Source organism: Leiobunum rupestre, chromosome 6 (genome assembly GCF_980474605.1).
Source record: "Leiobunum rupestre chromosome 6, qqLeiRupe1.1.hap1, whole genome shotgun sequence".
Taxonomy (NCBI): domain Eukaryota; kingdom Metazoa; phylum Arthropoda; class Arachnida; order Opiliones; family Sclerosomatidae; genus Leiobunum; species Leiobunum rupestre.
In genome coordinates this window covers 28,387,367-28,407,966 of record NC_143389.1, presented here as the reverse complement: position 1 = coordinate 28,407,966, position 20,600 = coordinate 28,387,367, and the positions used below count along the sequence as shown (strand labels likewise).

General features: G+C 35.1%; 1 protein-coding gene across 1 annotated transcript; it reads right to left on the bottom strand.

The window, feature by feature from the left end:
* Positions 1-1,837: 1,837 nt before the first annotated feature.
* On the bottom strand, positions 1,838-17,366 carry LOC149940578 (fatty acyl-CoA reductase 1-like). Its single transcript, XM_090179324.1, has 10 exons — positions 17,255-17,366; positions 15,754-15,929; positions 7,182-7,361; positions 6,818-6,995; positions 6,708-6,752; positions 5,881-5,999; positions 4,846-5,091; positions 4,644-4,773; positions 3,364-3,491; positions 1,838-1,978 (listed from the first exon to the last, which is right to left on the bottom strand). The coding sequence occupies exons 2-10, from the start codon at positions 15,891-15,893 to the stop codon at positions 1,867-1,869; spliced, it is 1,278 nt and encodes a 425-aa protein (XP_090035450.1). The 5' UTR covers positions 15,894-15,929; positions 17,255-17,366; the 3' UTR covers positions 1,838-1,866.
* Between the last annotated feature and the right edge of the window lie 3,234 nt (positions 17,367-20,600).

The following is a 20,600-nucleotide window of genomic DNA, read 5'->3' as shown; positions in this document are numbered from 1 at the left end:
GTTTTCTTCTAATCTTAGTCGTAGCTAATTGTAATACGATCTTAAACCAAGAACATTCTTCAAAATCGTGTGTAATCTACAACTTGATTATTGGAAACGTAAAATACTAAATGACTTCATTGGTAAAATTACGGTAATTTTTCTCAACAATTTTGTGAATACGTGGAAAACGTTAACTATGAAAAAAAAATGTGCGCCTCTTGAATTTAAATATTAAAATACCCTTGGAAAGGCGAAACTTTTTTTTTATACCTTTTTGACCTCTTCGGAAATTGAAGAAAGATTTCTACAGTTTTGAACTCCGCATAAAACCGAAATGCAATTACTATTCAAAATGTGAGTGCGAGGAAAATGCAGAAGTTGAACCGTACACTTACCCAAACCGGATGCACACCTAACTGAAAATAAATTAAAGGAAAAAAGTCCGTTTCGCTGAGGGAAAATGTCATATACAGAGTAATTCAAAAGGTTATGCAAAATTTTTAAGCAGTTGTAGGGGGTGAGTTGAGAAGTATGCCTGTTTTTTTTTTCATTTTCCTACGATGAGTTAAAAGAGCGCCAGAGAGCTTCAAAGTCTGGCCTAATAGCCCCTGGAAGTAGGCTTCAACCAGCACAAAACCAAGCTCCATTGTTGCAGTTTGAAAGTGATGAAAAATCGCGGTCCATGACGACTTTAAATACTGTTTCAGTTTACTTTTTTTACGCTGGTTACCTCGATTTGTTTACTAAGTCCTTTTTTACCTATCACACGAACCCAGCTGCTTGGTTTTGTGCTTGTTGCAGCCTACTTCCAGGGGCTAGTAGGCCACACTGGCGCTATTTTAACTCATCGTAGGAAAATGGGGAAAAAACAGGCATACTTCTCAACTCATCCCCTAAAACTCCTTAAAAAAATTTCATAACCTTTTGAAACACCCTGTATTTTGTCTATGACCCTGTATATACAAACGTTAGTTATACACTACGCCCAAGAAGAGACAAAAATTTAAGTGGATGGTTGTTTTAGATTTATTTGAGTTTTTTACTCGAAAACGTACAATTTCTATAAGCGACACTACGTTTCGTGACGAAACTCGAATTTTAATATTTGACCAGTCAACGGGCACGCAATATTTAATCAAGAATGTATTTATTCATTATTAGGAAGAATGATTATGTTGCGACAATCGCCGGGCACGTTGAACGCCTTTCCCGCGTCTCGCGCGGGGGGAAAGACAAAACGTCACCGGCGTTTGATTTCCATCGCGTTAGGTGACGTAAATTTTAAGCAGCCAATGAAATACCGGGACTATTAGTTTTATTTTAAGCGGAGGAGCGTACTGGGGGGACCAACGGGTGGATTGAGAGAAATGCTAAAAACCGTCTCGACATAGACATTCTCCCTAGGTATAAATAAATACATTCTTGATTTAATTAATGGGGGAATCTCAATCGGTTTGAATAAAATTAGCCCGTAGCTACGACCAATTTGTGGCTAATCCTTACGTAAGTAAGTATTATGAAAAATCGTATATGAATTATCGACCATACTTAGTACTGGCTAAGTAGGTCGTCACAAAGCATTTTTACCAATATAAAATGGCACGGAATATTTTAGGTTTATTTGAAATGTACTGAAACCAGAAACCTTAGTTTAGACAGCCTTTCAACCTAGTGCATTTCGTAGTATATAATTTTATATAAATTGAAAAAGTAGTTTAACAGATATTAAAGGTAAAGTTTTCTTTTTGAGGATGTTAAATACTTGTAATAGTATATATTTACAGATAATTGTTACAAAATCTCTTTTTGTCTTACAAGTTTGTATAACTCGAAACAATATCATTTAAATGGGGCTGGTACTTTTTGTATCCCTATCTACAAAAATTACAGATAAATTGCAAAATTATTGTATAATGGACTAAGTACAGTAAAATAGAGAAGTAGAGGAACTGCCAAACCAAACACCACATTCAGAACCACAGATCTGATGTACAACCTAAAGACAAAACGGAATTTGTTGAAGAATTAAATTTTTACAACAATGACTGCGAGGCGAGGTACCTCACAGTTAATTTCACAAGCAATAATCCCATACAAAAATATTTCAAATTTCAAGGTGGGAAAAATTCGAGTTAATTCAAAGAGAACAAAACTATTGGATTTTTAAACAGACCCAAGAGGAAAAATCAGTTAAGAAAAATAACATTGTCATATGTGCTCATAAAGACACAACGCTACTATGAGCACACACCGGGGAAAGGGGGAACTGTATATCCTAGAGTCTAAATAATTGGTTCAAGAAATTTAGTTTACTCATACCTCTACTTGGAATGCTTATCCTGGCGTATCGCGTATGGTAAGATCACTCTGACGGCTATGGCCCCGCCTACGAGAGAAAAAATGCCCTCTGCGCGCGCTCCCCTCTCACGTTGTTGTTTGTTAAGTTAACATAGTTACGTTAAAAAAAACGTCAGCCACTAGACGAAAATCTGCCGCAATAAGCATGCCAAGTAGAGGTATGGATTCCTGTTTTGAATTATAAAAAAAATGTAGCGAAGAGAACGTTTAAAGCGTGCGGGTAAACAGTGTAATTAATATAAATAAATCATTGAACCAACTAAATTCAATGAGCATTCTATCACAACTATATAATTTTTAAGAAATAACTACAACTACCCAAATTACTTGTTCAACATTTGATTTCAATAGTTAAAATCAAATTAAGATATATCCAAAATATCCGTACCCAATTTAATTGCGCATTTGTATGGAACTTGCAAAAAGTATGCTAATTATTACGTCCGTGGATTAATTTTTATTTATTTTTCCTCATAATCTAAAAACATACCTCAAAGAAATATGAGGTTTACCTTTAAAAACCATGTTTAAAACGTTTCAAACAAGTTTGTGTTTTTAGAAATGGTTGTTTAAATCATGTTTTAAACATTCCATGTAAATCTTGTCAACACAGAAAAGTGTAGTCATCACAAAGGAAAACAAATTATCTGTCATGATAATCTGTGTATGATTAATAACTTAAATAAAATTTAAAATTAAAAAGGTCAGTCTGTAAAGCAGCGCCTTTGTCGGGTGTGGGAGAAAGCTTATCCCAGCCCCAATACGGCGAGAGGTGATACCCCCCACTTTAAATCACTGTTTATTTTTGCCTTCCTTCTCTACACCAAAAACGTTGTTGTTTTTACTTTTAAGAGACATAAAGCGTGAGAAAAAAGTTTTCCCCACTCTCCTAGCTAGCTGTGGGAATATTACATGCACAAAACAGCCGCTGTTTTTGCTAGTCGAGTCGAGCCGAGCTATCAAAAAGCTCGCTCAGCTCGGCTCGTTTGTAGCTAAAATTATTTTTAACGAAGTTAAACATACTTCTGAAGTTTTTTCCTGGCTAAAACCATGTCTTTTCTTTCGTTGGGAATCAAATAGTCTTTAATTCCTTCGAACATTCCTTCCAGATAAAATGGCCAATCAAGTGATTCAATATCAAAATTAAATGACTAAATAAATATAAAAACATTAGTACAGAATTTCAAGAAAAATTAGTTCCTCGTATACAGTAATGTAGACATAAATTTGGGTCGGGATGAGGAACACAATTGAAACAAAAACAATTGTACATACAACCGTACGTTCCGGGGTCACGTACCTACTATAAGCTTCCCTTGGCTACGCCTCTGACAGGGTGTCTGAAATTGCTCTTATATATAGGGTTTTTTCTCAAAAACTGTAAAATATCCCCCCCTATCGATTTTACACGGCCCTGGGTCTAGCGCTGTTAGATGTGAGGACATTGGAGGCCATCGAACGGGACCTAACACTTAAAATGTTAGACTGAAAAAGCCCTGTCTCGGAAACGAAGCTCCAAATCTGCTTCGCCGAGCTTTTGGAACGAGCTAGGCTAGGCTAATACCCAAGGCACCATCTTATGCTCAAGACTCATCAAGCGACTTATAATAACGTACGAGGGCGGTGGCAAGCCCTTCATGCCACACGAGCCAACAGCTGCCTACACTTACTATTACCGTTAACTTCTCTCGCTTCCAGCCTGCACATACCAAGATGCTCAAACCTTTCAGTCGCGTAATAATCACCATTACTAAGGACGTATCCAACTGACGGGACAATTACTTTAAATCCGTTGCTTACTTACGTCTGAAATCGACCAAAATGACGTCCTCCAAATCAATCGTTACTTGGTTTTGAAGAAAGGCTAAATAATTATGCCAATTAAGACGTTTTGGGATCTAGCAGACAGACTCACGCGGGCAGTCGAAATATCAAAACGTAAAGGTTTATCGCACCAGATATATAAGTAAAATTTAATCATTGCTCTGTAATTAAATTTAGTATGAGACTTTTTTCCATCGAAGTGGAAAATATTTCTTTTTTGACAGAACTAAATATATTTTACTATTATTGATTATGTCCAACAACTTTCATTTACCACATGTAGATCTTATTTTTAAACATTAAAATATTTTAAAATTTTACAAATTTAAACGTTTCATACTTGGTATACCCGGAAATTATATTTAACTCTACGATTAATACCTTGAGAACATACCCTTACAAAGCAATTTTAGACACCATTGCAAACACCGCCACACGGTGTATTTTTAAATACTATGAAATAAAAGGGTAAGGCTTACCTCTTGATCATGGGGAGATAGACTTAGATACAACGCGGTGCAATTTTCGTACTGAAAATTAAATTCCCGTTGCATGAAGAACGTTTTCAGGGGCAAAGTCGAGAAAAACCGACGATATATTTTGAAATACCTTAAATTCAAATAACATAGTTAATAAATTACTTTGAAACGTTTTTAACGGTTGATAATATCCCAAATTTACTTTGAGCTTTTCCCTTTAAGAACTCGAATGAAATCCATAATTACAGCTGGTAAATAATGATTGAAGAAAATTCCAAAAAACAAGAGTATGGTATTCCTGGTAAAAGACAGACAAGGATAGTTGACCGTGGAAAACATTGGGTTCTTCCTGACGTAATGCAATCCCATGGTGGTGTATTCGTGGAAAGTTATCGGGTTTTTGCATCCCGACACGAAGTTAAAAACCGGAAAAAGGTGATTTTTCGACCTTGAAAGAGAACACTTACCATATAGTCGGCTTTTTATATATGGAATTAATATTTTTATTTGAAAGAGAGGCGAGATTTGTGTCAATTTATTTTTTTCTTTGGGTTTTTCTATAAAAATATTAAGTCGAAAATTAAGCTAATATATTTTTTTGGCCTTTCCATATTATTATTTTATTTTTCATCGTCTATCCTGATTTCGTCTGACGTACTATTATGATAATTTAATGGTAAAAGGAAATATTAATAAATTTCGAAAGTTTTTCGCGCTTCAAATAATTCTTAATAAAGGAGTCAGTTTTTGAGAAAAAAATAAATACATTTTTTGTAATTTGATATTATAAAACCAAGCCCGAATAGTACTTTTCAAATAAATATTTAATTTTTTTAACATTGGATTCCTATGTTACTTCTATTACTATCATGAAACGTTTTCCAGATTTGAGTGGGAGCCCTGAATAGAGGTAAAATATTCATCGGAGTAATTGTAAAACAAATTTAAAAGGCCCCCTGCTTAAATATATAAATCATAATTTATTAATCTTTTCCCTCTCTAAAAAAAGTAATTTGGGCTCAATTTATACCTTTACTTATTAAACAATCTACAAGTTGAAGTAGTGAAAGCACCGTAGCACCTTTGAGCATAGCCGACTGCGCTATTGAACAGAGTGAGTGCATCAGTTTTATTTTATAAAATAAGCCAAATTTATCAAGAATGACAACAGATTAATAATTGCCTAATAAGCTTTAGTAGCAGCATTTAAGTAACGAAGAGCTTCGGAGCCACTCACCATGTTTTCGATGTGTGCCATGCCACTACAATCATTAAATTGCACACCATATCCACAGGAATAACGTCAAGTCTAGCTTCAGCATTCACGGGTAAGTTGCGAACCAAACCAAGACCAACCTGAATAAAAAATTCTTTATCAAGGCTCTTATTCTATCGATAATTCCGGGATCGACAGTGCTTAAACCGCGTTCACACTATAGATTGAAACCAGTTTTCTCTCAATTTCACGAGTCAAAACTGACTTTCAAACCGACTTAAAATAGGCTTAAACTTGGCTCAACAGCAGCCGTGATAAGATTCTGAAATCAAGCGAGAAAACAGGAAATGTTTTAAAATATTTAAAATTTTACCCAGCATCGAATTCATACTCAAAATTAATTTTAAAATTGTGAAATTTCTGTTAAAATTGAAGGATATAATTCGGATTGAAATACACGGAAAAGGGACGGGTCCAACATCTCAAGGGTAATTCGAAGTTTAATAAATAAATTCTCTATCTCAAGGGTAACTTTCGTTTTGGTAATATAAAATCTATTATTTCAGTGCTTCTAATTATATAGTGCTCTAAAATATAAATTGAGTGGGTATATAATAGAATGCACTAATCTATCTACAATGTGTTTTCTTTCTGGATTAATAAATGATGCTGAACAATCCGCGAGGGTAGTCAATCACGGAAAATCAGTAAAAATCACAGGAAAAAGCGATAAATCCGAGGAAATAAAAAAACAATTGTGATCAATCAATGGAAATAATAATCACAACAGTGTTAATATCGCAAAAAAAAATAAAAATAGTGTTTAAATAAAATGTTAATAAGCTTACCGCGTACGATATTCCGGAAAGAATTGCTAATGTGTCACCCCAGCCCTGTAAGAAAAAAGGTACCCATGCAAATATCTTTTTTTTTTCAGTATTGCGTAATCTGTTATTACCCTTGTAGGTTCGTTCAATGCGTTTGATACAATCGATGGACGAACTATAGCAACCGGAAGATCCGTGGCATTTTCCTCCAAATAGGATTCTGTTATAGCTTTGGTCAAAGTGTACGTATTTGGTCTCCCTTCGGATATAATATCAGTCAAACATTCCATATCTTTCACTTTCAAACATCTTTATTTAAAAGAAATATAATGCAACTATAAGAGTAAGAGTTTTTGTAGAATATCGGATACATCCAAATAATATTAAACATGGTATATTAAAATATCCGAGTGTCGGTAACACGAGCGTCTAAAAGAAGATAAAATGGCACTTTGCAATGTTTGGATCGAATCATAGAAGTAAATCGACACTTACTCGTAGGCTTGGAGCAAAAATGTTGGAGGTACTGGTGAGGGATAAATGACTTCGCCGATTAGATCTCGATGGCAGTTTGCGTAAGCTGTGGACAAATGAACGAAGGCCAGCTGCGTCTTCAGCTTCTTGAAAAGGTTCATCACGTTTTTCGTTCCAACTAAATTTATCTCCACAGCAACCCTAAGCAAAACATTTTCGTTAAGATTTCCATCTTAAAATCCTTTTTCCAGAAGGGTATTTGTTAAAATTCTTATCTCTGAACCAGCCAACCAATATACAAATACCTTTTAGTTAAAAATACGATTCATTGTTTTAAACTATGTTTAAATAAAACTGTAAAATAACTTACCATGTAGACTCAAATATGTATATTTTCGTCTTTTACAAATATATATATTTTCGTCTTTTACAAATATATATATTTTCGTCTTTTACAAATATATATATTTTCGTCTTTTACAAATATATATATTTTAGTCTTTTAACCTATTTCACCTGTAGTGCTTTCCATATATTTTAAAAGCTTTTTTTCGCGTGATTGTACGTAATTACGTACAAAAACCCTGCCTAAATTTTTTTGTGTTGAAAAATGCTAGTTTTATTTGACTACCGTGAAGGCTTATCTCGAGCGACCAACAAACGTACACTCGTCGGAGGAGGTCCTAAATTACTCCCAGCCGCCCCAGCCATAGTTTCTCGGAATAGTTCTTTCTATAAAGTAACATGGCCTTCTTGTTTTAATGTAGCTCTTACGTCACTATATTTACCTTTTCCAACACTACGAGCGCGCGCTCGAATCACGAGGAGCTTCCTATTTTCTAACGCTCGTGCAAATCGCGCGTGCTAAGATAATTCTGCCAAAGCTAAGTCTTGTGACGTAAGAGAAACATGTTATACGTCTACTTTTAACAAGTTGGATAAGCGTAAAAAATGTATAGAAAGAACTATTCTGCCAAGGTCGAGGTTAAGGGATTCCAGGGAAAACCGAGTATAATGACATTCTTGGTGTTGAAATAAAACGAAACTACGAAAACGTTCGATGAAGTCGGAAATATTAGGAGAGGTCATATTTGGGATTTTTTCGAACGTTGGAGGTCAACAGAATTTTTTATCGTGAAGAATTATTACAGATGTGACTCAAGGTTAGCATAATAGAATTTTAATATTAAATATACAGTTATTCATCACCAGGTCACGGAGAAAAATTACCCAAAACATAAAACTTATAGACAGTGTTCTCTTCGAAACCACGGGAACGAGAGAAACTGAAACTGTTACAATCAAACAAAAACTTAGATCGGATTATTTTGAAATTTTGGATAAATTCGTTTCGGAAATGAAGAAACACCTATTTGACAATAACAATTTGTTAGAAGGACTCTCGGCTTCCGACCCAAATGACGATAATTTTTTAAACCCAGACGATATAATTTAATTTTGCGAATCGTAAAAAAGGTTAAATTTTAATATGGGATCTTTAAAATGTCAAATTGAGGTAGCCAAAAATGTATTTCAATTCGAAGCAATTGAGAGCGCTCACGCCTGTTATAGATATACCAGCTAGTGGTGTGTTTCTAGTCACCCTTTTCCCCATATTCGAACCACCGCAGTAAGGCTCCCGACCCTTTTTTCCGCGCGATAATTTCCGTGGTACCCTTTACCCCATAGTCGAACCTCCCCCCCCCCTTTTTCCCATGCGAGAATTACCGTGGCACCCCTTACCCCATAGTCGAACCACTTCAGTAAGGCCCCCGACCCTTTTATTCCACGCGATAATTTCCGTGGTACCCTTTACCCCATAGTCGAACCTCCCCCCCCCCAGTAAGGCCTCCTCCCCCTTTTTCACAGGGGATAATTTCCATGGTACTCTTTTCCCCATAGTAGAACCACAACAGTAAGGCCCTTCCTCCCCTTTTCCCATGTGATAACTACCGTGGTACCCCCTCCCCCTTTTCCCATGTGATAATTACCTTGGTTCTCCCTCCCCCTTTGCCCCATGTTATAATTACGGTGCCCCCCCCCCACCCTTTCCCCATGTGATAATAACCGCGGGACCCCCTCCCCATTGGTCCCATGCGATAATTTCCGTGGAACCCCGTCCCCCCTTTTCTCATGGGATAGTTACCGTGGTACTCCCCTCCCCTTTTCCCATACGAGAATTTCCGTGGTACCCCCTCCCCCCTTTTCTCATGTGATAGTTACCGTGGTACTCCCCTCCCCTTTTCCCATGCGAGAATTTCCGTGGTACCCTTTTCCAAACAAAAATAACTCAAAAATTCGCAGGTGTCCCAAACCCCTCTGTACTCCTTTAAACCCCCTGTATCCAATGGCTGACTTACTCTCATGACGAACAAATAAAAATACGCTCGTCCTTGAGGCCCAATTTACAGTGCGAAATTCGAGTCAGTGCGAAATCTGATCCGAAATTCCAAAAAGAAACTCAATGACAAATATATACTGAATGACTTAGTATTAAGGCGAAGCGCAACGACCACGGGTTATACACAGAGAAATTACCTTCGTTAGACCCGATTTCTGAAATATACTCAATGACCTAGTATTAAGGCGAAGCGCCAAGCATACCATCGGTGTGTACCTCCGTGTACCTGCGGTGATGCCACGTTAGAGTCGCGAATGAGAGTCAGAAAAAATGCGACGAAATGGGCTTAGAGTTTTATTATGTAGATATTTAAAATCAAAAGCGGTTTCGAAGATCTTCTGAAATATTTTAAAATAACCTTAAACATCCCTGTTTCCAGCGCTTCCAGCGAAAGGAGTTTCAGCACTATGAATAGAATCAAACCCTTCTTAAGAACATCTATGATCAAAAACAGATTTCGTAACTTGGCGCTAATATTCATCAATCGAGACCTAAGCAATTACCTCAGAGACAATAAAAGTACTGTAGTGGATGAATTGGCGAAATCAAATAGACGAATACAATTTACAATTTAAATGTCTTTGATTGGAATTTAGAAATAAAAAACCTGAAAAATATCTCAAATTGTTTTCATGTTTTTTTAGGGGGGGGGGGCAGGGCGGTTTAAAGGAGAAAATGGGGTCCCAGCTAACATTAGCCTACATTGCAAATAATTCTGACTGGTTTATTTGAACGCAAACAGAACGCTTAATAGTCAAATTCCTTCTTTAGCAAAAACATATTTAGAACAACTGAAATAGGGTTGAAATAGACATTAAAATATGCTATGATTTGCTATAGAAATGAAAGAGTAGACCATTGATACATACCAGGCTTTAAAAAACGCTAGTTGACTTGAGTCTAAGGTGGTGTCTTGGGGTAATTAGCCTAGCTCATCATTATTATTATAATTATTATTATTATTATCTGAAGAAAATTCATGATATCATGGAATGCACTAACTTTTTTTCTCGTGCATATAAGAAAATTATTCCTTTCAACCTCAAAACAAAAACAGTAAATCGCAAATGAATGCTTACATTCAGCACCCTACTTTATGAAAGCCAATGTCTTGATTTTTACCTTAGTGTAAAGTAATAAAACTATAGGTGTAAACCGGTTCCCAGTGCAGTTCTCTGCCCCTTAAATTACACACCTGCCTTTCTTAGCCGCAATAAATAGATTAGTAACGCAGTCTGAAAAACAATTTTATCTTTCTTTTCATAATTTCCTAAAATATTACCTTTAATTTTTTTTATTAAACCAGTTGGTGTTTTTCAAAGTTGTTTAATACGTTTTTAATTTTCAAAATTTCATTTAGAATTTGTTCACACCAAAATCGCTGTTATATCGAAAGTTTTAAGGCAATATACAAGTAAATGATTTCCGCCCTTTGAACCCGGAGACAATAGAGCGTACAGATTTGTTCCCAGTACGGAAACTATTAAACAAACATTTGGCACATTAAAGATTGTAATAAATTTAAATATATACAAGAAAAAAAGTAAAATTAAGAAATATTGTGTAATTCGAAACCAACTTATAGTGTTACCTTCCAGGCTTTGACTCACGAAAATTTGTCAATAATATCGTCGAAGTCTGTTTTTACACACAATCCTTAGGGATTTGTGTGTATTACGATCACCTACTGTGTAGCCGCCGCCCCCGTCGCTGCCGCCGCCGCGGCCGTACAAACGATTGCTCGCGGTACGTTAGTGGTACAAAGGCGATTGATATCTCAATCGTTAGGCACTATTATAGGCTCAACGGCAGTATAGTAATTTTTGGGATCGGAGCCCGAGAAGTTTGGCAAATTCCCAATTTCCTATTTTTGGTGGTTTCGCTTTGTGTGGTAGATATTTTATTTAAAAATAAGTACGATAACGTTAAAAACTATTTTTGGTTAGGTTAGGATTCAGCGGATATACAATTTCAGTTATATCAGTAAATATTAAATTTAAGTATAGTTTCCTTGTTAATTTACTGGACCCCAATTTTCGCGGTTTTATATTTCCGGCTAAAAGTCTACATAACGTTCCTTAATTTAAATCCGATTTTCATGAGAGTTATATTTTTGAATAGCTGTGGTTTCCATATAACCTACATTTGGAACTACGTTGCTTAATTTTAATTCTAAGTGAGGTTTTTTGTACAGCGTATACGGACCCCCGCAACTTCCGACATTGTAAATCCGCATGTCTATAGAGTTCTAAACGCGAGTTGCCCTCTCACATTTTTCAATGCCGTTCGCGCCGAGCTTTCAACGTATCCAAAGAAGTAATTATAACTCAACGTTTTACGCCCTTTTTACGCACGTCGTACGACAGGAAGAAGGTAAGTAAGATTTGATCAAAAACCACAAGTTTTGTTACTTCTAGGCCCATTCCAGCTTAGGTTGCAGTGAGTTAATTAGGCATTTCGCGTCAGACCTGAATTCTTTAAGCGCTGAAGCTAAATTAGCATTCCATTGAAATCCGGCCTGAAATAAGAATAACGTATGACCAGGCGCGTAATAAATAAGTGTGACCCTAAATATTTGTTATGCCCAGAAGTTAAGAATAAGTGTGCCACAAAATATTTTTATAACCAGCCGCCGTACACACGATTTTTAATTTTAAGTGAGATTTTTGGCCAATTCGCGGGACCCCACAACCCACGTACGCACCATTGTCATATTTGAATTTCGTGCCAATTGATACAGGCGTGGAGCTCGTCGTTTGGATACGAAATATCAGTTTTATTTGTTTTTATCCATAGCCGAAAATATCCGAATAAAAACTTACATTAATTCGTTTTATAACCGCAAATAATATTCATAAATAATTAATAACCGAAATTTTTATGAATAATTAAAAATTTTCCGGTTAATTTATCTGTTCCGCCGAGCTCTATAAAGGCGCCATCTAAGTCGTTACTTTATTTCCAAAACCAGGTAACTCGAAAAATACGTTTTCGGTAAAATTCCTCTTGCGATTAAAAGTTACATCAGGGGGATTGTGTGTACTTAAATGTCCGGGACATCTTGTTTCCATTTCTTCTCTCTCGATACTTAGCAAAGCAAGTTCACATAACCTTCCTTTGCCCCAGGCATTTTTCCAGAATGTTACCTAAATCTAATCTCATCTTAGAGATATATATAACGGAAATATAAACATTCAGAGAAACCTAAAACACAACACCAAAGCAGACCGCCAAAAAAAAATTTAAAACAATTTGGCGCCCCCGTCAAGTGGCGCCCATGGCACGCGCCATGGCTGCCATACCCTAGATACGCCTCTGCCTTTGAGTTAGTCCACCTTTTCGTTTTGAGTAAACTAAATACGGAAAAGAACTTTTAGTATTGAAAAAGTATCGCTTTAAATATCTTTAGTAAGTGTTTGTCAAATTTTGCAATGGCAGCTACTCGGCAGACAGTGTATTTTTGTTAGGTGTTCGACAAGTTCTTTTAAGATTTCATAAATATTTCGAGAGGCAGTTAGATTGATGCTCCCTATAGCGGCAGCACTTGGGCATGACCCATCTTCGATGTCCCTTTCTCGAAGCACCGAAAGAGACAAGAAGCGCGGAAAACTTTCGCTGAGGAGATTCGGGGATCGATTGTTTTGAATCACGCGATAGTTGTTCATTGGATGGAAGGATCCTCTGTGATATATTAGGCAATGAAAATGTGGAACCTTTGCCAGTATTAGTTTCTGCAAATCGAAAAGGCAAACTACTGGGAGTACCAAAGGCACCAGTAGAAATTCTGTAGACGCAGTACACAATGTTTTGGAGCCAGGGAGTTTGCGAATGAAGCTCAAGCTATGTGTTTTGATACAACTTCCGTTAATACTGGTAAACTAAACGGAGAGCTATTGTAAATTGTTAGAAGACAAAATCTTAAGAGACCTTTTTTTGGTTAGCTTGCCGTCATTATATTGAGCAAAGTATTTTCACTGTGTTTCGGGACTTCAAATTCTCCTGAGATTCCTATTTTCAACAGGTTCAAAATTGTCCACGAGAGCTATAAGGGTACTCTAGACAATGTTACTGGAAATAATTTTTTTTTAAATTCTATTATCTGTTCTTTAAGTAGAAAGATAAAAGAAACGACTTCGTTAAATTTGCGCTTTTAATAAGAAAGGGAATGACAAAATTGGAATAATTTCCAAAAAGGGTGTTTACAAAATAAACTGTTCATGTGGTAAGAATTATATAGGTCAAAATAAAGTCATTTTGAAAAAACGTCTAAAGGACCATATTGGATGTACTAAAAAAAGAGACACATGTAAAAAATCAGCGATTGCTAAACATGAATTTTTATCCGACCATAATGTTAATTGGGATGAAATTGAATTAATAGCTCAACCTTCTAACAAAATAAAACTCGACACTCGCGAAAGTATAGAAATTTATAAAGCCATTTCCAATAATAACGCACTAAATGACAAGGCGGGTAACTGTTTTAGTGAAATTTGGTATAAATTGTTTGATAAAATAACCTGAATTTGTAGAAAGATATCTAAATTTAATAACCCTTTTCCCCCTTTATTTATCTTATAATATTGTATAAGTACTCTAAACCATAAATATATGTTACCACCCTCATATTAAGTACACCACGCAAGGTGGATGGCAAAGCTTATTTATGGTTTTAAAATATTCCGTTTTCAAGATCAGGATGCTTTTCATCTCACACAACGAGAAAAGATTCAACTTGAGCATTTTGTGAAATTCGGTACACCAAGAATTGGGTTAATGCGCCTCTAGCAGCGAATGCTACGGCGATTGACCTTTTGTTTTGGAAAGACATGGGAAAATATAGAGACATAAGTCAGTTGGAACAAAAGGTTCAGAAACACCATCTATGGTATTTGTCTGATGAAATGATTGGCCTCAGCTTATTTTCAGATATCGTTTCTATTGACGCTAAAGTTAAAATTTTTTAATAAATGACTTCTGTGTTAGAAGTAACTCCGTTCTTCTAAGTTAAATAGGATTCAATGTTCGGGGATTTTTCTACCAAAAGAACATTTGAATTGCTTTAAAATCTAAATATTAATGAGAGTTTTTTAAGACTACCAATAGAGCAATGGAACGAAGTCCCAGCGTACATCGAAGGAAAAACAAGAGTTTAAAACCTGTCAGTTGTAAATGTTGCTGCTGAAAGAGGTGTCAAATTATTCGAATAGTACATCCAACTCATTACAAATGATCAAGAGGAGAAACAATTTTTACTTCAAGTAGTGAAAAAAAATCTGAAAGTTGTTCCGGCAAAGGTGATCGACAGTATCAAGCCATCAACTTCTTCTTAATTCAAAGCGTTCAAATAAAAATATATGTTTAAAGAATAAATAATACCGATTTAGCCTTGTGTTTCATAACAAGTATGAAAATTAACACAAATTTAGTGATTTTATTATTTATAATTAGACAGTTTAAAGTAGTACAACACAACATTTTAGATAAATCTAAACTTTTTAACGCTTTGAGCACCCACTTGTATTTGAGGTACACACTTGAAACTTTAGTATATTATTTATTACTGTAAAAATATAAAGGGTGACTTGGTTTCTAAATCGATTTTGAAATTTTGGTTATACTTGGTGGACCACCCTAAACTTTGTATTCCTTATTAATGTGGTACCTTTTTTAGATTAAAAAGAAGTATGGATTAGGATGGGTGCTTGACCGTTTTTGGTCACGGTCTTACTTTCTAATGACCCATATTCTAGGGAATTGATGCTGGATCGTTGTCAGATAACAAAAGGCAATAGACTCTTCAATAAACGACCCTTTCTTTTTTACTTCCCCTCCTTTACGCTCAAGGAATATTTCCGGTTGGTCAGTTTTAGTAAATTCGCAGGACTTGTCAAAGAAGCTAGTTCGTTATTCACTTAATAATTTTTTCATTACTTTTAATTTTTTGTCAAAAATGGCGGGATGCCGAGCGTCAACAAAAAATCTCATTTAGGCTCAAAATAATTTTTTTTATCCTCGACGCAAAAAGTATACGTTAAGCCTAACACGAGTTTTTAAAAACTTTTTATCTCTAACGCTCTCGATCGCGGAGTTTTTACCTTTTTACAAGGACCATATAAAGAGTAGGCTGAGTAGCTTGCACGTCCAGGCTGAAAACTAATTTCTATAAATATTAAATAAATGTTGACTTACTTCAGTGGTTCATTGAATTTTACAGTTGCTGCGCAGTGTTGCACAATAGAGACATTTTCCAATAAATCAGTTTCGGTCTCTTTTGACATTCCTAGCTCAGGCTTTGTTAGGTCCCCCCAGACTGGAACCATTTTTCGCATGACGCCCGGACATTCCTTCCTTATTCGATCAAAGATCTAAAAACAATCAATGGCGTTTCAAGTAGTTTTAGCTATGAATCAAAGACCGATATGTCTTGATGCCTATATTCGCGACCGAAATCTATCGCTACGCCCTCATTTGTTTGAAGTCGAAAACTAGATAGGTACATGTACCTCAATAGCAGACGCTATTATCGCTTGGCATTCAGTAGCGTAAGCACGGTTTATATATTTACACAGGTTAGACTACTTCGGCTCAGAGATGGACGCTTACATTGATTTGTTAATAAATAGAGGTACAACTAAATCTGGCTGGCGCGGGACCAATTTCTTACAATAAGGAAACTTTATCAACTTTATCGTTCTACCGTGGCGGCATCTGTCTCTGGTGGTGGCCACTATATGGCAATTGAATTTTTGAGCGAATCTGACGCGAAATTGTAATGTATGATTTCTCGTAACAAACAAACCTTTGAAAATGTTTTAAAATAATTTTAATCTGTCAGCACGATCCTTTTTAACACAAGCTACGGTGAGTTAGCTAATAAGTATTTATTTTTAGCAATATATCTTTAAAAAATATAGATGGCGCTACCACCTAATTATAAAGTTGAATTTCGTACAGTCTTCTCAGAACCGGGTCCCGCGTAACCATGGCAACCAAAATCGTAATTGTAATTCTAGCAGTATTATTCCCAATTCAATGGACGCTTATGAGCTACTCCCGCGCTTAGATAATTAGTGTATTTATAATTAAAATTTATAAAAATTTCATTTATAATAAATTAATTAGTACTGTTTATATACATTAGAGGGCGTACCAGTAGCATAGTAGAAAACAGGGTTGCCTGTCAGAAGAACTTAAGAGGCTCAAAACGCTAGCACGTATGAAGGTACAAGTAGTCTAACCTACAGGTGTAAATATATAAACCTTGGCGTAAGGTTTTATTATGGAACGCATTTACGCGTCTTGGAGGATTATGATGCGTGAAATAGAAGCTAAATTTTATTATAATTTTTCATGGTTTTGAGTTTCCTCCATAGTACCTCGAAGCAATTACGAATCCCAAATTTGGACAATATTTCCCTCTAATAGGACAATAGGAGACCAGATCTCAGGCGCTACCTCGGAGCTTCGGACGTTCATAGCGGAGCAGCGCCATCTAGAATTTTCTAACGCGTTAGAAAATTATACATTCGCCTGGAAGGTCGACTACGTTTGATAACTTCCTTGTACTTTCTATTGTTACAGACATAATTTTTCTACAGAAGCGTATGTTTTTGTACTATAATAAGGCCGATGATTTTTCATATAGAATGATGTTTTCTTAGAGTGATAACTTTAAATTGTTAGTACCTACCTTGGATTTTAACAGTTCCTCGAATCTGTTATCTGAGGTTGAATTTGAATTATTCTTTTTTTCACGAATTAGAACGTAAACATGGTTAATCCCACTACATGAATACAAGAGTTTTTCAAGAAGAACCTATAAAAATGCAAACAATTTAAAGACAAATAACCACACTAATAGAGTTTGTTTTTCCTTAAAATGTGGGATGTTTTAAAAATATACAAGTCATAAAATCTTTCAGAATCTAAATTAAAGGGAGTAAAATAAAATTAATCCACGTAGAACAGAAAAGCGTAAAGAAAAGTACTGATACTAAATGGTAAAAAGAATATTTATTAATCAACACTTTTGCTTACAATTCAGAAGCTGTCTCTATAATTTCATGTTTGTTTTGTCCTAATTTTGGTTTATTATGGTCAATTTGTTTGGTGGTAAAGTAAAATCAACTTATTGCCAAAAAAGTTTTACAATAAAAATATTCAAATATTTTCGGTGTAGACTATCATTAAAACCTACTTTATCCTTAATCTTTCGTATTGATTTCTGAATTTTTGAATTGCGGACAGCTAATTTATATTCTTTAATGGTACATTTTAAGTTTCATTTAGTATTTAGTAGGTAATAAATATTGATTCATTCCAAAATAAAACTTCTAACACTATTTAAGAAAGTTTAAATTATAATTAAAAGCAGACCCGTAGCTAAGATTTTTCAGTTGAGGGGGCCCAGCAAATTCCTTAGGGGCACCCTTAAAAATCAATTTGTTTCCAAATACCTATGCTTAAACGTCCACACGGGCCACACTGGCGTATGGCACTGGAACACGTGATTAAAATAAATATAAATTAAATTTATATAAAACGTAAATTGAAGTTGAATTTCCAATCACCTTAGTTTGGTATTTATTTCTTTGTGTTTTAACTACAAATTTATTCATTTTACAATTATTATTCAAATATTGGTTATTTAAATAAATATTATTTAAATATCGCCGAACTTATTTTATCCATGGATAAAAGTTGATCGAACGCCGACGTCTAGTCGGACTAACGACAAAAGTTCTCCCTGTAAAGCGACTTTGGGCCAAGACCTTAGGTAACATGTTTAATGATATTGTCAATGGAATTTTATAAGCCTTATTATAAATATTACCTAAATTTAAATATTAATTAATCACTTGAAATCCTAATCGTGTGTTTGCTTAAACAGTAGGAGCACATAGGTATTGTTGTATATACAATTAATTGGTTTTTTTATTTTTTTTTTTCAATCTGATTGTTAGATTGTTTTGAATTAAGTGGAAATATTTAATTTTGGGCACCTAATATTAAGTGTAGGGAGTTGATGGCACCACCCTCCTACCCAGTATAACCCCGCCACCGAAATTAATGGTATTAAAAGTCGCTAGATGACTTATTAGCATAGGATCACAATTATGCTAAAATTAAATTATATTGTAACATTTAGAATTTTTTTCATTATTATATAATAATAATTAAAGTACATGCCTAAGGCATATACATTTAATATTTGGTTATGTTTTATTTATCATACTCTTGTTTCGTATCGATGCCAAATAAAATCGCGTACGCAGTTTCTCAAATTTTGGAAAAGGGTTTATTGTTTTTAAAACGCCTGAATTCAAATTCGTGTTTGTGTTGGGGGCCCTCCTGCTTATATTAAAACGATATTTAGAACTTATTAACGTCAATTTATTCTATAATAAATTTACGTTAATCCGTTTATAAAATTCAATTTATTCTGTAAGATTTTTATTATTTATAGATTAAAATACAGTACGACAGCCAGGTGACGCTAGCATCTCCTTTCAAAATAAACGTATATAGCCGAAAGGCTGAGTTGGCCCTCCTGTCATTTCTCCATGGACAAACTCTTCCGAGGAGCGGAATATTTTGGCTTGCCAACCTGTTAATTTTAGGTTTAATAAACTTTTTGTTATGAAAACCCTAACGATAGAAGAAGTAGAGAGGGAACGGCGGAAAAAATAAGACAGCCTATACCAACTTCCCCCTTTTCATTCCCCTTTCGGCTCAGGCACTTTATTCTGCGCGTACGACGTCACGAGGCGAACTCTAATCTGTAAACATTCCAGTACTGTTGAAGTTGAACGTCACATGGCGCAAAGGCTTGATTTAATTACATAGTTTTAAATTTAGGTTATTAATAATTCCCTAGAATGGTAAAATATAAGTTAAAGTCGCACTTACAATGTAACTCCCTAATTCTTACACATGGAAAAATCTATCCGATAAAAAATCGTTACCAGCAGCGGCAGCAAATGACCAAACCAATAAGTTGTACTTTGCTAGATAGCATTCAAATACAGACATCCATACGTAGGATGCGCGTGAAGGTTGCGCGAACGAAATTCGATTACTGATAAAATTAAGCGGGGGAAGAACAGAGAGGGGAAGTTCTAAAGTTTTGGGCGACAGGTTTTTCCCTCTCTACTTCTTCCATGCCCTTACTTTACCCATCGTAACGTTTTTTAAACGTTAACTTTCTGATATCTCCGATAAAAAAGAAATTATAAACTCGGTTAAAAAAACGGATTCATTTTGTTATAATTACAGTAAACCACCGCTGGGTTAATCTGCTAATTGTATGTGAGGACTATCTTGTACAGGTGTTACTAAATTAAAACCATGGAGACCACTGTTGTACAATAAAAATCTGATTTTGATACGGCTGAAAAAATATTCGTGTTTTCAGACAAAATAATAGATACCTAAATCACTATTCTCCTTGCACAGGGCTGTCAAACGTCACGGAAAACAGGGAAAAGTCAGGGAATTTAAAAATGAGCCTAAAAAGTCAGGGAATTTTAAGAATTTGTAAAAAGTCAAGGAATTCAATTTTCTCTTGACACGTTTTGAATATAATTTTACTCTAGTTCTATGATTATCATTTATTCCCTTGAAAGATTGGCTAATTTTTTCAGCATTGCAATAACCTTTTTACTGAAATATAAGTCCATTTAAATTTATTAACTTCTGATAAATATAAAATAAAAATTTTGGCCCTAAAAAGTCATAGAATTTGAATCTGAAAATTTGGTGGCAAACGAGGTGCAGATCACTCTGTTACAGGGTCTCCTAATAGCCATGATTGAAAATTTAATCGTGATTTAATCATTTTTGTTCCTTGTACAGCCAAAGCTACAGATTTAATTTTAATCTAATCTAATCATGATTTAATCATACGAGGGTGTTCTAATAATCATTGGACTGGGTTGCAACCCTGTTACAATAAATTAATAAATAAAACGAAGTTTACTAATTTCATTAATTTACGTTGTGTGCGTTACAGTAAAACCGTAAACTTTACCTTTCCG

What these genes read in the sequence shown, in the direction of transcription:
- LOC149940578 (XM_090179324.1), bottom strand. Translation starts at nt 15,893, where the DNA reads ATGCGAAAAATGGTTCCAGTCTGGGGGGACCTAACAAAGCCTGAGCTA. An exon ending in TTTTTGCTCCAAGCCTACGA is followed by an intron (nt 6,996 to 7,181) that starts GTAAGTGTCGAT and finishes TTTTAAATAAAG; the next exon opens with ATGTTTGAAAGTGAAAGATA. An exon ending in GCCAGGAAAAAACTTCAGAA is followed by an intron (nt 1,979 to 3,363) that starts GTATGTTTAACT and finishes TTTTGTCTTTAG; the next exon opens with GTTGTACATCAGATCTGTGG.